The sequence below is a fragment of the Gossypium arboreum genome, chromosome 12 (assembly GCF_025698485.1).
Source record: "Gossypium arboreum isolate Shixiya-1 chromosome 12, ASM2569848v2, whole genome shotgun sequence".
Classification (NCBI taxonomy): domain Eukaryota; kingdom Viridiplantae; phylum Streptophyta; class Magnoliopsida; order Malvales; family Malvaceae; genus Gossypium; species Gossypium arboreum.
This window is the reverse complement of record NC_069081.1, coordinates 106,290,738-106,308,189: the sequence shown is the minus strand read 5'-3', so window position 1 is coordinate 106,308,189 and position 17,452 is coordinate 106,290,738. Positions and strand designations below refer to the sequence as shown.

General features: G+C 31.2%; 2 protein-coding genes across 3 annotated transcripts; both read left to right on the top strand.

Moving 5' to 3' along the window:
* The first annotated feature begins 1,213 nt into the window (after positions 1-1,213).
* On the top strand, positions 1,214-5,526 carry LOC108483809 (methionine aminopeptidase 1B, chloroplastic). 2 transcript variants are annotated; one of them, XM_017787400.2, is made up of 10 exons: positions 1,214-1,545; positions 1,641-1,722; positions 2,417-2,654; positions 2,959-3,120; positions 3,202-3,243; positions 3,408-3,479; positions 3,665-3,744; positions 4,241-4,338; positions 4,481-4,528; positions 5,034-5,526. In XM_017787400.2, exons 1-10 carry the CDS (start codon positions 1,395-1,397, stop codon positions 5,177-5,179), a joined length of 1,119 nt encoding a protein of 372 aa, XP_017642889.1. In that variant the 5' UTR covers positions 1,214-1,394; the 3' UTR covers positions 5,180-5,526. The 2 variants fall into 2 exon arrangements, with proteins under 2 accessions (XP_017642889.1, XP_017642888.1); XM_017787399.2 differs by having other exon boundaries at positions 2,417-2,678.
* A 922-nt stretch (positions 5,527-6,448) lies between these two features.
* On the top strand, positions 6,449-7,759 carry LOC108480614 (allene oxide cyclase, chloroplastic). Its single transcript, XM_017783663.2, has 2 exons — positions 6,449-6,876; positions 6,957-7,759. Exons 1-2 carry the CDS (start codon positions 6,639-6,641, stop codon positions 7,478-7,480), a joined length of 762 nt encoding a protein of 253 aa, XP_017639152.1. The 5' UTR covers positions 6,449-6,638; the 3' UTR covers positions 7,481-7,759.
* Positions 7,760-17,452: the final 9,693 nt, after the last annotated feature.

Sequence of the window (17,452 nt, the reverse complement as noted above, 5' to 3'; positions counted from 1 at the left end):
GCCAACGGTGAACATTGAAGCTGGGGAAACCATGTTTCTGGGGTTAACTCAGATGGTGAGTTAGTTTGCAGAGAAGATAACTCAGCTGGTCAACTTGATGTTCCTTTAAAAAAGGGTTGAACTTTGCTTCAAGGTTAGCTCTTAGTGATGGATTTAGCTGTGGGATTAGGAGATCGAATGGGACAACTGTTTGTTGGGGTTCCATAAATGAAAGTGTCATTGAAGGGATTCAATTTGAATCCATTGAAGGGATTATACTGTTTAAAAAATGATAATTTTTTATTTTACTTAAATCACATGAAAAATCAATATTTTAGAAATAATTCCATTCAGATTTCTGTTTACAATTTTAACAGGAGTGATCAAAATGATCTAACTATATAATGTGAATGTCTAAATTGTAAACTTTCTTTTAAGTGCCTAAAATGAAATTTTTTAAAGATGAGTGACCATTTGTGTAATTTATCTTAATTTATATTATTTTTCAAATTGATGTTTAATATTTTTTCTCTATTAAATTATACTCTATCACTTCAAGTGGTATTTAAACTATATTTCATTACCTAAATTACCTCAACTATTTAAAAAAACTCTTAATCAAAGTAGCACGTGACACTTTTCAATTAAATTTATTTTTTAAAATTAAATTAAATTAAATTATAAAAATTCAAATTTAAATAAAAACTTTCAATTTGTTTCTCACCCTCGGATTCTCTCTTTTCTTTAAATACATTTTTGTTAACTATTAGGTAGTTTTTGTTTGCAATCCTTTTACCATTTTTTTCTACTCAGCTTCTTCTTAATATTTAGATTTTATGTTTTATCTAAACTTTTTTCATTATAAAGGTTATTTTACGTAAAGTATATAAAAATAACGAAGAACATTATTTTAAGAAAATAATACTTTGAACTAAAGTGAGAAATGAATCAAAATCTATATTTAAAAATAGAAAGAAACTTTATAGAAACTAGTTTTATTGTCGAAAATTGAGTTTGAGCAAATTTATTGATGATTTCTTAAAATTTTTGTCACTAGAATTTTGAATAAAAGAATAAAAAGATAGATATGTTTATAACCTCTTGAATAAGTTTTTAAAAAATTAAAAAAAATTCAAATCAAATTAACATCAAATCAAATATTTTTCATTTAATAACTCAATTCAATGAAAAACTACTGCCGACAAGAAACCATGGTGGAGCCTATAACTCTTATCACTGCATTATGGAAAAAGGCCTTTCTTCCCATTGTATGTTCACCCCCAGCCCATCCCATCCCATCCCATCATCAAAAAATCATCTGCTGTTTTTTTTTTTTTTGGTTAAATAAAAAAAAAAACCCATAACATAAACCCTTCTAGTGTGAGTAGTGAGTGATTGGGAAGCATTATCTTGAAATGGGTTTCTCAGTTTCTGTCTCCCATAGCCATGGCCTCTCTTCACAACTCTCATCTTCATCATTGCTTGCCCAACAATTGTCTTCTTCATCATCAAAGTCAACTCTATTCGTGGGGTTCCCATTCACTTCCTATGCTTCTACTCTCCATGGTTTGCCTCTCCTCTCCTCAATCTCTATCACTCAATTCATTTACCTCTGCAAACTCTACTCTTTCTTCACTACCTTACAAGTTTTAATCTTTCAGGGAAACAGTGCCGTTCTCAACCACACCTTGTTGTTTATTCCAAGAGGGTATCCGGTTTAGAGGAGGCCTTGAGAATAAGGAGGTTTGCTATTCCTATTCTCACGCGTTAAGAAAAAAAAGTTGTCGCTTTTCTATACAAGTTTCTTTCGTGGGGTAGCTTTTAATACTATCTACAGTTTTCATTTGGTATTTCTGGATTGAAGTAATTACTTTTTTGTGGAATTGTTGGACGGTATGAAAGTTATTCCTTTGCTCTAACTTACTGTAATTGTCCAAAGGTTTTGTTTATCATCCATGTATTAGAATCCTATGTTTTCATTCAAGTTGAAATTACGCTGTTGGATGGCTTCATTCTCCTTTGATGCTTTGTTAACCATGGAGACTGGCCTGTATGATTTTCGGGGGGAAATTGCAGACATAGGGTTATTTAAGGACTTGTTCAAGTAAAGCAAGTAGCACATCATACTGCACTTCATTTTTCATTAACATAATGCATAAAATTTTAGGGACTTCAGATGTCCATCCGATAGTCACCATTGTGTATTAAAGTTTATTGTTTCAGTGTACTAATGTTAGAGCCAGAAATTTGCCCGCCTACTTCATTCTCTTACTAAGAATAAGGTCTAAGTGCATTATTTTCCACAATAAGGTAATAATTCAAACTGTTTCCTTGTTGTGGGAAACTGAAATTGCTTGATACTGGCATGGTTTAGTATATAATTGAAGGGTTCATTTTACTTGATCGTTTGACTATGAAATTATTCAATCTTATGCAGAGAGTGTGAACTTCAGGGTACGACAAAGTTTAGAAGAAGGCCACCTTTAAGACGTGGGAAGGTGTCACCACGTCTTCCCGTGCCTGATCACATACCAAAGCCTCCTTATTTAAGTTCAAATATATTGCCTGAAATTTCTAGCGAGCATCAGATTCATGATGCTGAAGGCATTGCTCAAATGAGAGCTGCCTGCGAGCTTGCCGCTCGTGTCTTAGACTATGCAGGGACATTAGTTAGGGTGAGATATTACTGTTTTTTCAGGGTGAGATATTACTGTTTTTTCTTTGGTTCAGCTTCCTCCCCACTCCCATTTTTTTAACAGCAGAAGAATCATCTTCTTGTCAAAATTTGCTGTTTATATGAACATTTTAACATTCTTGATTGTTTTAGATATCAGAATTTGCTTACTAATGAATATGCTAACTTATCACCATGATTCATCTCTTTTAAGCACTTAATATTCTTTAAAATCATTTAACTGCCGACTCTATTCAAGTAGATGCACTCATCAACTTTTTTTTTTTTGTGAAAAATCTTATCAGCCATCAGTGACAACAGATCAAATTGACAAAGCTGTGCACGAGATGATAACAGAAGCGGGTGCTTATCCTTCTCCTCTTGGCTATGGTGGGTTTCCTAAGAGTGTTTGCACTTCGGTTAATGAGTGCATGTGCCACGGAATACCTGATTCTCGCCAGCTACAGGTTTGGTGCATGGGCCTCATGTTAGTAAAATGTTGCTAAATATTTCATCACTAATGCTTGTCCTTTAACTCTTTGCTGCAGGATGGAGACATAATTAACATAGACGTCACAGTGTACCTAAATGTATGTCCTCAATTAAAACATGTGGTTGATGCTCTTAGGAATCAATCTCATTGTTTGTTTATTTACTTATATTAGCGTACATACAGTCATGAACTTCTTGCTTTCTAGTCAAGTTTCAATATCTTAAGATTAGAAAATTGTGTGGCATATCCTTTGGTTCATAGGGTTATCATGGAGACACATCAAAGACATTTCTCTGTGGAGATGTTAGTGGCCCACTACAGCGCCTTGTAACAGTAAGTTTTTCTATGATTTGTTTGAACATAGAGAATTCTAGTTGTTTTTAACTTTACTATTATTTAAATAGTTTGTAGTATCTATTTGTACCTGTGTGTAAAATATGATCAATTTTAAAGTACAGCTTTTTAACAATATTATTGATGTAATTGACTTATTGGTTTCATTCTTGCCTTTTTTGAAGGTAACTGAAGAATGCATGGAGAAAGGTATAGCTGTTTGCAAGGATGGTGCTAGTTTCAAAAAAATAGGAAAAAGAATAAGGTTTTCTCTCTCTACCTTCCCTCTTTATTGTTCTGGGTTTGAAAGGAATAAAGATTTCTTTCTGCACCCAAAATTATAAGATAATCTTATCTACAGAATGGCTGATGCATAGATGCTGGTTAAAGTATGATAACTGATCAAGAGTCATTTGTTAGTGTTAAAATTTATTCAATTACATGAAAATTTTAAACTCCTTATAGCTTAATAAATTTTAAAAGTAAATTAATTGAAGCAAAAGCTTTCAAATGATTAGCACTTTACGGTATTAATAGTTCTTTGTCTAGGCTCTTTATCCCCAACTTCATAATTATTCAGTGTAAAGAACAAGCTTACTGAGATATAGCTTAGGCTTGCTTCTTGCCTTATGGTTTGGGTAAAGTGACATAATGGTTTACATGTCATAGCTTCAATTCTCTGATTGTATGTGACATATTAAATGGTTTCCTTCCCTGAAACCCTTGTTCATTTTTACTGTATATTCTTAATATCATCACAGTGAGCATGCAGAAAAATATGGTTATGGAGTGGTGGAGCGTTTTGTTGGGCATGGTGTTGGGACTGTTTTTCACTCTCAGCCAATTATATTGCATCACCGTAAGTATTCATCAGATAATAGATCCAAATCTCTCTCTCTCTCCCTCTCTTGGGTGGCAGGGTGTGGCAATTTGTATAATATCTTATCTTTTTTCCCTGCAAAACGAACCTTTTCTAAATGTAATTATTAATTATTTGACAGGCAATGAAAGTCCTGGCGTCATGGTTGAAGGTCAAACATTTACCATTGGTGAGCATGGTTCTAACTTTATTTACATGCGTTTTTCATAGTTGAGGGCTCTAATTCAAAATATGCATAGGAGATATTTTGATCAGTCGGTCAAGAAATGCTTTGGTTGGTTTGTTTTGGTTATTTATGCGAGAATGGATGAGCAGAGGATGAAACAAGCATCTCTGTTTAGTTTATATGGCATATAACCTGAGAACAATTATTAGTTATCAACTATACATTACCATACCCCAAAGTACTTGTCTTTGAATATGTCACCCTAAAAAGCACATATTAAGATTTTAAAGCTATTGATGATAGGGTGAGTGAGCAACCAAGATATCAGGTGAAGTCTAAAGTTCATTATTTTACTCTTTTAACATTTAGATAATGGTTTTTTCTTTGGCATTCTCCACGTCTGTTTTATGTCATGTTCGGGGTTCGTGGCTGCTCCTCCCAACAATGTCGTCTACAAGGTTTTATATAAAATATTCCCGAATGTATATTGATGCATTTTGAACTGCAGAACCAATTCTTACACTGGGAGGCATCGAGTGTAACACATGGCCCGACAACTGGACAACCGTGACTTCTGATGGCAGCCCTGCTGCACAGTTTGAGCATACCATCTTAATCACTAGAACTGGTGCGGAAATTTTGACAAAATGTTGAGACTCCATTGTATTTGGCACATGCTTTTCAGTATCATGCATATACAGCAAAAGGTGAAGATTGACTCCCTGTAAAGTGACATAATGTAAGCTCGATGGAAAGCAATTCAGACGCCAAAGTAATTGTCTATTAAAACAACTATCGTTTGCCTCAGCATTAACCATCACCCATAGTTCAACTACTTAAGCATGTTAAACGGGTGTTATTCCTATTAGAAATTGCTCCTCCTGGGGTTTATTTTTTTTATTTTTATTTTTTTCATATTAAATGAATATATTTGTCAATGTTTTGAGACACAACTTGGGGAAAAGAAATTTAGAAAAATAAATAAATCAGAGTTTGGGTAATCCTTTTTCCCCATGTGGGCTGCTTTGGGTGGAAAAAGAAAAAAAAAAAATAGAATGGCCTACATTTTTCTTAACAAGTTCTGTTCACTTGTAAATGACATTAAATATATGCCATTTAGTTTCCTGCAGCTGCTCTTTAACGACCAACATTTATTCGACGTAAATAATCTGATCGCTTCCATTATTTGTTCTTTTAACTATTATTTTTCTTACGTAGGAATTACGTACTTGATAAAAAGATATTACATAGGAAATAACTTAGGTTAAAATCATCTTAAAATATATAATTTTTAAGAACTAATAAAATAATATTATATTATTAAATTTTAAAGACACAAATATTAATTTATACTCAATCACATACAGTATCATCTCTAATTTAATTTAACTTTTAATAAAAAGATATACCTCAGAAAAACATAACTAAAATAAATAATTAAATTTTTAAAAAATGATAAAAATTATAAGCACACATGGAGAGGAAAAAAATTAAAATCAACCATTAAAAATCAAAAATAAAAATACTAGTAAAATATTAAAATTTAAAAATTATAACCACCATTCGTGATTTTATCAAAAAGTAAAAAGGAAAGACAAAATTTCTTACCTAAGACAACTAAATTTAAAAAAAACTAAAAATGATTTGAAAATTATAAAATAAAACATGTTTGTTTATTTATTAAAATTTTAATTTGTTAAAGAGTTAAATTACGTTATAATATGAACGAATATACATATATATTTATATATAATCAGATTTTTATATATTTTTTGAAAAGTGGTTTTACATTTTTTTAAAATTGATGATGTGGTATTATATTACTGATGTGTAAAAATTATATATTTTAGTATGAATCTAATATAATTTATTGAAATATTTAGACAAAAAGATTTTATAAGTTTTATTTATTGGATTTGCTAAAGATAATAACAAATTAGTGTATAACCAATTACATAGAAAGGGGGAGGAAAAAACAAAGAACAATCTTGGATCCTTCATGACTTTCATTTGTAATTTTATAAAAAGTTTGTTTGTATTAGTATTAGGTTAATGAAGAATAAGGTAGCATAAGCATCATCATCTTCCTAGTCTTAGGTTTGGATCCGTTTCAATGGCATCCACCACCTCCCTCAAACCGATCCCTTCCATCAACTTGCCTTCCCAATCTCACAGAGCTTTAGCTTCCAATTTCTCTTATTCAAAGCCTTTTCCCTTCCATGGCCTCAACCTCTCATGGGTCACTGAAACCAGTTCCTTCACCTCATCAAGATCCTCCAACCCCTTCACTACCACTGCCTTCTTCTTCAACAAGTTCAAGCAGGAGGCCGCTCCACATACTCCCAAGCCCAGTAAGCACACTTCCTGATTGTTCTTTTTCTTATTCAATTTCAAATCTTTATTTGATTGACTTTAACGTTTGGGGTTTCAGCAAAAGTTCAAGAGCTACACGTTTATGAAATGAACGAGAGAGACAGAAGCAGCCCTGCAGTTTTGAAACTAAGCCAAAAACCCGTAAACTCTCTGGGTGATCTGGTTCCTTTCACTAACAAGCTCTACTCTGGAGACTTGCAGAAAAGGGTGGGCATCACGGCTGGACTCTGTGTGCTGATCCAACACGTCCCGGAGAAAAAAGGCGATCGCTATGAAGCCATATACAGCTTCTACTTTGGTGACTACGGCCATTTGTCTGTCCAGGGACCCTATTTAACGTATGAGGATTCCTACTTGGCGGTGACGGGAGGATCTGGGATTTTCGAAGGAGCCTACGGACAGGTGAAGTTACATCAGATAGTGTTTCCCATGAAGCTGTATTATACATTCTACCTGAAAGGGATAGGTGATTTGCCAGCTGAGCTTCTAGGAAAGCCAGTGCCACCATCGCCTGCGGTGGAGCCCAGCGCGGCTGCTAAAGCTACGGAGCCCCATGGTAGTATTCCAAATTTTACCAACTGATACATACAGTTCACAATTTTTGAGTTATTGAGCGACCTACTCCTATTATTATGCAGTTAGAATTAGATAAATAAATCTTTCTTCTCCGATGTAATGTTCATTTTGATGAGCTAGCATTAGCGTTGTTGAAGTGTGTGGTTAGATCTAAAGTTGTGTTAATAAAATGTCAATGTCAGCTAAGCTAACTAAACAGGGACATTGGTTGGTTTGATTTTTGGGTTCATACAGCACCCACATCTGTTTCAGTTAATGTGTACAACAGCCTGTATTTTAGAATGAGTTGGAATGTCACCCTTGTGTTATTATTTTGGCTACCAACACCGATGAGGGAATCTATCCAAATAACATTTACACCTTCAACCTGCCCACCTACTTTGATTGCTTTAATTGTGGACAAAGAAATGAAGAATGTCATTGTTCCACTGAAACCACAAAGCAGCCAACAATATGTAAATCAAAACAAGGAACAAGATTGCCAATGATAGAAATATCTCTTGTGTGTAAAAACAAGATGAAACATTCATTTTTAGTGGCTTTGAAGAGTTTACGAAGATAGAAAAAAAATGCGGTTTCAATGGTATTTTAAATAGGAAAAATGTCAAATGTCAAATTCAATGAATGATTATATTAAGATTTAAAGTCGAGAGAGAATGTAAGAGAAAAAAAAAAGGTTAGTCATATAGGGGAAAAATGTAATACCCTTAACCCGTATCTGACGCCGGAAGAGAGTTATGGAGCATTACCGGATTTACAAGTCAAACAATCATATATTTCATATGCAATATTTATCATTCATATAAAAAACCATTCAAATGCATTTATACAGTCTCTAATACGAGCCCTCGAGGCCCTAAATAGACATTAGAAATGGTTCAAGACTAAACCGAGTTCTCTACGAATTTTTAAGAAAATTTTTTTTCAAAGTACAGGGGTTACACGCCCATGTTTCAGGCCGTGTCTGACCTCGTGTAACTCACTGACTTAGGTCATACGGCCAAACCACACGCCCGAGTGCCAGGCCGTGTACCATTCGAAATGGCCTCATACTCCCGTGTACCAGGCCGTGTGCTAGGCCGTCTGCTAGGCCGTGTGAAGCTACTGACTTGGTTTCAAAAGAAGCATCAGGGACACATGGCTGTGTCACTTGACCATGTGTCACACACGGCTGAGACACACGCCCGTGTCTCTGCCTGTGTGGACAAAAATAGACCATTTTCCAAGCTTTATTCCTTACCCACATTGGTACCAACCTATACACATCAATTTGCATCTACCATTGCATAAATAGGCACTCAAAAACCAACTGATCTCAAGTTTATAACATAAACTTTCACACATACAACATGATACTCATAATCACATCAATTGACCACTTTAACACATACCAATTATGCTTCCAAAATATACCTAAAATTTCAAGCCAATACAAATGGCTAAAACACAACCAAACATGTAGACTACCAAGAGCCAAAATGACCTATACATGCCATTATAACCAAAGTTATAAAAACAAGAGTACCAAAATAGCCGATAGTTAGTGTGATGATATCTCCGACAACTTCCAAACCGAACGAGCTTCCAATACCTAGATACACAAAGAAATTAACACAAAGTAAGCATGAAATGCTTAGTAAGTTCGTAACTCAAAAATAAAGTTTACCACTTCAATTTATAAGCGTAATCCGTTTAAGTCAATCCAATGTGTCTTGGCCTTAGCCTAAAAACAATAACCTCTCAATGTTAAATATCACAAAAATTAGCCAATTTATCTCGAGATATCATGACATAAGTACACACTACTTATGTGCATTTATAATTCAAACATATGGCTAAACATATTTCAATCATTCATAATCTCATACCTTTTCATACTTTCTTAGCAATTCTACTTGAAGCATTTTTCAATCTTTCATTCTTTACATACCCATTTAACCACAAATGAAGTAAGTGAAACAAGGTATATCACAACTCAATTTGGCCTGTAAGCCTAGCGTATAATCATCAATCAAGATAGCCATGTATTCATATAAAACCGAAAATTACCCTTTCATGATCACAAGTATATTTCCATTTAAGCATTTACCATTTCAATGCATAACTTATAAGTTTAATGTGGTATAATCCAACCACAACTTAGCCAAAGCTTAAGCACATATACACTAACCATATTAGTCATGTAAATTCACCTATGAATCAATAATCATGGATAAACTCAACAATTAATTAAATTTCCATATACATGTAACATCCATATCATGTGTCAATACATCATGTAAAATCATTTCCATGTATTTCTTGTGAATATCTGTACAAGTTTGTATCGAACTCATATAAATTCATAATAGATTGTGTATGAATTTAACAATTATTAAGTTCTATGTACATGTAACATATATACCGTATATCCATATATCATATATATACCATTTCCATGTAAATAACTATACTAGTTCGTATTGAACTTGTATAATCTTGTAATAACACTATGCCCGTTGAACCACTTACCAAATTAGCAATGTATTCATATAAAAACCTAGAAGCATGCATGAGTTTAATAACTATTTAAATTCCATATACATGTAACATTTATACCATGTATTCATATATCATACATAAACCATTTCCGTGTAATTTACGTAAATACCTGTGCTAGTTCGTATCGAACTCATATAAACTCGTAACAAATTATGTATGAATTTAACAATAATTAAGTTCTATGTACATGTAACATATACATCGTGTATCCGTATATCATATATATACCATTTCTATGTAAATACCTGTACTAGTTAGTATTGAACTTGTATAATCTCGTAATAATAGTATGCCCATTGAACCACTTAGAATATCGTAGGATACGCGGGTAGTACACACGAGGTGTACTGAACTGTAATCCGTCAATTCTTATACATGTATGCTCATACGAGCGATAAACAGTAAGCTCCTCCAAGCTGAATAACGGTAAACTCATACGAGCTGAATATCGGTAAGCTCATACGAGCTGAATATCGGTAAGCTCGTAAGAGTTGTGGTGAGCCCGCAACATATGCAAGACCTAAACCAAATCGATAAGCTCATAAGAGCTGTGGTGAGTCCGCAACCTATGCAGAATCTCAACCAAGTCGGTAACCCTAATGACAATGTCATTTATATCCTACGAATTCTTAAAGTTCAAACAGGGTTCGGTATTCTTCATATAACGTCGGTTATGCGCTCAATAATTATATGTAATAATCGAATCATTCACATACATGTATTTCAATTAAAGCATATAAAACGAAATTTAATTACACGAACTTATCTCGAACTTGTACGATGGAAAAATGATCGATCAATCCACTACTTTATCTTTGCCTTGATCTAATTCCATACGTGGATTTTCTTGATCTAAATAATCAAATTTTACTAATTTAAACCTCATTCTAATCAATTTAGTCTAAAAATCATGTTTTGGAAAAATTATCATTTTGCCCCTATACTTTTGATTTCTTTACAATTTATTCCCTAGGCTCGAAGAATGAAATTCATGCAAATATCCCCACACCCAAGCCTTGCCGAATATCTTATAAGCTTACAAAAATCTATAAATTTCACAATTTTACATATTTAACACATAATTTTCATATTTCTAAATTAAATCCTTATTTGACAATTTCATTAAAAATCACTTAACAAAAGTTGTTTAATCAAGAACAAGGATTTATTTTCTTCCATTAAACTTCAAAATAGCTAATATGCTCTAATGGAAAAACCCTAGACTTTCAACCATATTGCAAATTAGTCCCCTCTTTATCTAGATTAAGCTATAACGATTCCAAAAACGGGACAAAATGAATACCTAATTTGAAGAATAAGATTGGATGAATGTTAAAGCTTCAAAATCCCATTTTCTTTGTTTCCCACTATTGAAGAAGAGAAAAATAGAAAAAGATGATAGCTTGATTTTGTTTTATTAACTCTATTCCAAATTTACTTTTACGAACTTTACTATTTTTCATGATTACAAATCCATGCTCATCCGCTATCACCTTTAATGGTCTAATTACCATATAAGGACCTCTACATTTAAGTTCTAAAGGTGTTTAATACATTTAGCTAATAGAACACAACTTTCGCACATTTGCGATTTAGCCTTTTTTCACAAATTAAGCGTACAAACTATAAAAATTTCTTAACAAAAATGTTATACTATAATATTATCATGCTGTAGACCTCAAAATAATATAAAAATAAAATTTTTGAATTCAAATTTGTGGTCTCAAAACCACTGTTTCGATTTTATTGAAAACGGGCTGTTACAAAAAATATGAAATACATTCAACGTATTGGGTTACCATCACATTTTTAATGTATTTTATGAAATCATGGTTAAATTGATATAATATATAAAGTTGAGGGTTAAACTTGTTATTTTATCAATTTTTAACTGTCACGTCACCCTCTCATTAGAGATTGAATGGTACTTAACTGAAATGGATAAAAAATGCAATTTCAATTAGTTAGGTGATCAAATTTTTTTTAAAAAAAAATGATAGTTGAGTGACCAAAAACAAAAGGATAATAATTAGATGATTAAATTAAATTTTTTCATACTTGGATGACAAAAAAAAAAGTTGGATGACCTAAAATTTTAGAGATTAATCAATAAAACTTGAAAAGAAAAGAAGAGAAAGTTGTTACCAAATTAGAGAGAATCACTTCAAAGTATTAAAAAATTAAAAATTGTTCACTTTCTTAAAGAAATTCTAGAGAATTTGTGTGAGACAATAATATAAATTTGAGAGAGAATTGATAAGTGTTAAAAGAATGAGAGATTTATTTATTTTTATATAAAATATTTTTGATTGGTGATTATAAATTTTTTACAAATTCAAATTTTAATGGATATTTTTCACATTTTTTTTGTGAGAGTAAATGATATAGGATTAAATATATATTTATATATATGTGCATGTATAACTAATTTTTTTCCTTTGCTTTTTGGGTCAGTTGACCCATGATCATTCAAGTGGCTCCGCCACTTCAACCGGTAATATTAAAGACAAGGGAGAAAAATTTCTTTTTTTTTTATTTGAGTCAATTAATTCATAAATATTGAAAATTTTATTAATTTATAAAATTTATGTTTATACGTGATTATAATATATGATTTATAAATTAAAATTAAATTTTACAAAAAAATTATATTAATTTCTTTAAAATTTGAATATTATTTACATTAACTTATTATTTTTATTTTACAATATCATGTCTGAAAAGATTATTTTAATTTTTAAAATATTTTGATCACAATATTTTTAAAATGCTATTGAATGAACCTTAAATCATTGGTATTAACATTATCAACAATAAAAAGAAATATAAATAATTTGAAATAGTTTCGGGTGAGTGGTGTTAAAGGGAAAAAAAAAAATACCCAAATCCGAAAGCAGAAGGATGAAGTCCAGCTTTTTAAGTAGAAAGAAAACTGAAACAAAACTGGTATTGAGCTTCCTACTTTGATTTCATTGCGGCCCATCTACCACCATTTTGGTGATTTCATATTTAAGGATTTTAGGTTTTTATCTAAAAGACATCCACGTCATTCTAATCACTAAACTGCCAGCAAGGAATTTTGGTTTGTTTTAACATGTTAGGATGTCAGCCCCAGTTACGAAGGAAGAGGAAAGTTTTGACAAGTCCCATTGGTTGGTGTGGATTTGTCTTCCAACTGTTTATCTCCCATCGAATCACCACATATGACATTCGCTATGGAACTCCAATCACCTTCCCTTTTCCACTGACATTCTGATTGCTGATATTAAAATAAAAATCTTTCCCTACAGGATTTGGGAAATTATTAAGGGTATTTTCTTCAATTACTATTTTATGTTTCATGTTTTTTTTTTTTTAAGTAAAAGAAACCAAAATTCTTTCCTGGAATTTTAGTAATTAGAGTGATCACGTCTTTGCATTTTGATTGGTCTAAAGTGTGACATCATATTTTCTTTAAGTATAATAGGTAAAGTAACTTAACCAATGATAAAAGTGAGAATTTTACTATACTACAGGAGTCAAAACAATTATTATAATCACCACATCAAACTATCATACCCTCAAATAAGATTAAACTAGCTTTTGCTTAAAATATAAGTACACAAATCTTTAAAATCAAATTATTTTATTAAAACCATCATATTGTTATCAAATAATTTTTATGTTAATATTTATTTTGTCGATATTCATAATTTGTAACAATAATTAAACTTTAAGAATACTTTTCAAAAAAATAAACAGTGAGTTACGAAATTGTAAAATATAATTTATATAAAAACCTTGAAAGAAGTACAAAATTGTAAAACTATAGAAATAGAGGAAGCACATTGTAAAAAAAATTAAAAAAAAAAAATTCTGCTTCTTTGGGGTAAAGAAAATGGAACTCTTTATCTTATGTTGAATTTTGCAGTTGAATATAATAATTTTGAAGGCGCAAAAAGTCAACAAAGGGTGGGAAAGTTTATCCACACGTGGAGAGCTCTCCTCTATCCATAGTCTCCGATCACAATCCGCTAGTGTGATATGCCTAATTCGATACCACCGTAGAATTTAGGTTATTTTTTTTCATATACCAAATATTTTTCTTAGCAAATTTGAAATTATATATCAAATTTTACACTGTATCAGTTTCTTTTCCCACCTTTTTTCAAGTTTCACCGGTTTTGTCCTTTGAGCATGCAAGAGCTTGCTGTATAAAATAGTTCTATTAGGATATAATATATATATCATATAAATTTGGGAAAACTTTTAAATTAAATATAATATTTTTTAACATATTTATTGAATTCACATTTAAAAATAAAATTTTAAATATAGAAATTATGGTAATTATACATTTAAAAATAATTATAATTTAATTTGTAATTATTAATTAAAAATGTTGTGCTAATTTTATTGATGTAAAATAGAGTTATTGTTGAACAAAATTCTAAGCATTTTAACCATAACTAAATTAATGTTAGAGTTAACTATGTTAATTGATTATTATTTTGAATAATGTTACTTTGCATTAATTACATAAAGTAAAACTATATTTCATGTGGAATATGTTAAAAAATGTTTTAATTATGATTTTAAAATTTTCTATTATAATATTTAAATTGATAATTAATATATTTTAATTATATTCAATAATTAAAATAAGAAATATTATTTTACGTTAATTACTATAATTAAAAATACAGTATTTAAAATTTTGATTAAATATTAGACGTGTGAAATCACATGCAATGCATGAAACATTAGAAGTTAATAAATTATAGAAGTAAGAGATTTCAATTTTTTTTAAAAGATTAGTTTATTTACCTTATCATGCAAATGAAGTATATTTTGTGACCAACCATTTACTTTTTTAGAGAACACTGGCGACAAAAGAGTTAGTCATAGCTACCGACACTGAATGCCTTGATTTCGACTTGCTAGAATCAACCCGTATAACCAATGAATAAGTAAAATAGAGAAGATCAAACATACAAATTTTTACGTGGAAAACTCCTCTGATGAGGATACAAACCACGAGCAAAAGAGGCTTTGGCTTTTCACTAAATGAGTAAACAAACAAGAGTACAATATGGAGAAATTAACCTAAAAATACTAAACATATAAAGTCAAACCCTGAAAACAAAGTCTTAACTCGGGAACAAAATTCTCTCTAGTCTCCATAGTTACTACGAAACTCTCACAAACATTATATGCGACTACATCTTATCGTCCTCAAGAAAAGCCCTTGCTAATTGGCATGTTAATTTTGGCCTCTAAAAATAGAGATGCAATGGCCCTTTGTAAATAAATTAAGATTAGAGTTCTAATTATACTAAAATATCCCTATAATAATTAGAGTCTGACTAAGAGAAGAAGTTCTATTTAGAGTCAAAACCCGTAGTTGCTTACATGGAAAATACGTCACGTCATTGTGACGTCCCATGCATGCTCGTCACGATGTCGTCGCTACCTTGAGAGTTCATCGTGTCATCCCTGCATGATCGGATATATTGGAATTGGATTTCTACATAGGAATCATGTATGATGGGTATTCTAATTTCAAGAAGACTGATGATATTTGTGAAGGCATTTGTGAAAAGGCTTTTATTCGACAGACATTGTTTGTAAGAAAATCCAACAGGTATAAGCTTTTGTTGGATTAATTGCATTCATGGGTTGTTTTTGTTTGAAGAAAGTTAAAACCAAATATGAGTATAAATATTCAATCATTATTGCATCTGAAACACCTTGTAAGTTGATTTTTCCTTTATATTTTATATATTATATCTAATTGAATATAACATCTACAAATATTTTGTTGATTCTATATAATTTATTTGTCTAAAGTCAAGAAAAAACATTATTTCTTATAATATTTTTTTCTTGGATAATAAAATTTTACTTAATTCCAAAAACATTGCTTCTGCCAATGATCCAACCCATTCTCTTGATATAAATCGAAATAAAAACTTAACCAACTAAGGATAATTCTCATTACTTTAAAAATGATTTTTATTAAATTTATTTTACAAAATTGCTGACGAGTTGTGTCAAATAGGCGAAAAACGCCTCTTGTCAAATACAGTTTTGTAAAACATGTATGACTATCATTTATGTGTTTGGGAACAATTCTGCAAAATGGCTACTTCAATATATATATATATATATATATATATCTTTAAAACTAAAAATTCTTTAACTTATTCAATTTAAATATACTAATTCAATCATCGTTGTTAGTAACTTTATTAAAATTTATTAATTTATCATATTAATTAATTTTTATCAGTTATATGACACATTATATGAGGCAATCAACAAATTTCGATAAAAATGCTGACTAAAATTTTTATCAAAATACAGGGAGTAATATTTTTAAAAGGGGAAAAATGAAGAGTAGAAATGCAGGGATTCAATGAATTGGTATTAGTAATTAGCAGCTGCTTGGTTTAGCTGTCAAACTACACATAAGAGTCGGGCCCTCTCATATACCCGCAACAATAACACTGTGTTTTTAAAATACTTGAGAAATAAGATAGAATCAAACAAACTGAAAAAATGGCCCTTGGAAGCTCTGAAAGGCCACATTATTAAATGTGAAACTAAACAGACCTAACAATCATACACCATTTGAATTATCCAAGACGATTTACAGAATATCCCAAGTTACTACCAACACCAATACCAGTAGCTTATATATATATATATATATATATTGTTATTGTTAATACCTTATAGTATTTGTTGAACTGTAGAAGAATATGATAAATGGTATATGCTTATTTACACTTTTCTTTTAATAAATAAAGACAACACTCACACTTGCATAAATAGTAACACCAAACCTGCACTTGCTAAATCACCAATTTCATTGTTATTATTCCAAAGGATATTCGCCCCCAATTACTTATTTATCGTTACTAGTTGCCCTCAAACAAAATGCCGACCGGATATTCCTTTGTCCAAGTAGGACACCCAACAAAACAAACGCATCTGGCCTTGTCATTGTTGAGCACGTGGCAACCATTCATTCTGCAGACCACCAACGCTTTTACCCTATCTCTCACTCTAGTCTATTTCATTTTATTTGGATTTCAGTTTACAAGATGAAAGATTGTTGCTTTTTAATTTAATTAAAATAACTGAAATTCATAAAAATCCATACTAAAACTGAACCACTAGAATTTGGTTCTATACTTGTATTTGGTTTAGTTTAGCTTCAATTCAGCATTTTAAAAATACAAATATTACAAGATAAGCACAGTTTTTTTTTCCCCGAACAAAACACACGCGAAAAAAAAAAAAAGACAAGTCATTGATCTAATCTGGAAACCAAAAAAAAGGCCAAAAGGGGTGGGAGATAGGGTGACGTCATTGCCAGCCCATCCAGAAACGACGAAAACCGAATCACTCTTTGGAATATTCAACTCTCTCTCTCCTATTTCCTTTATATAT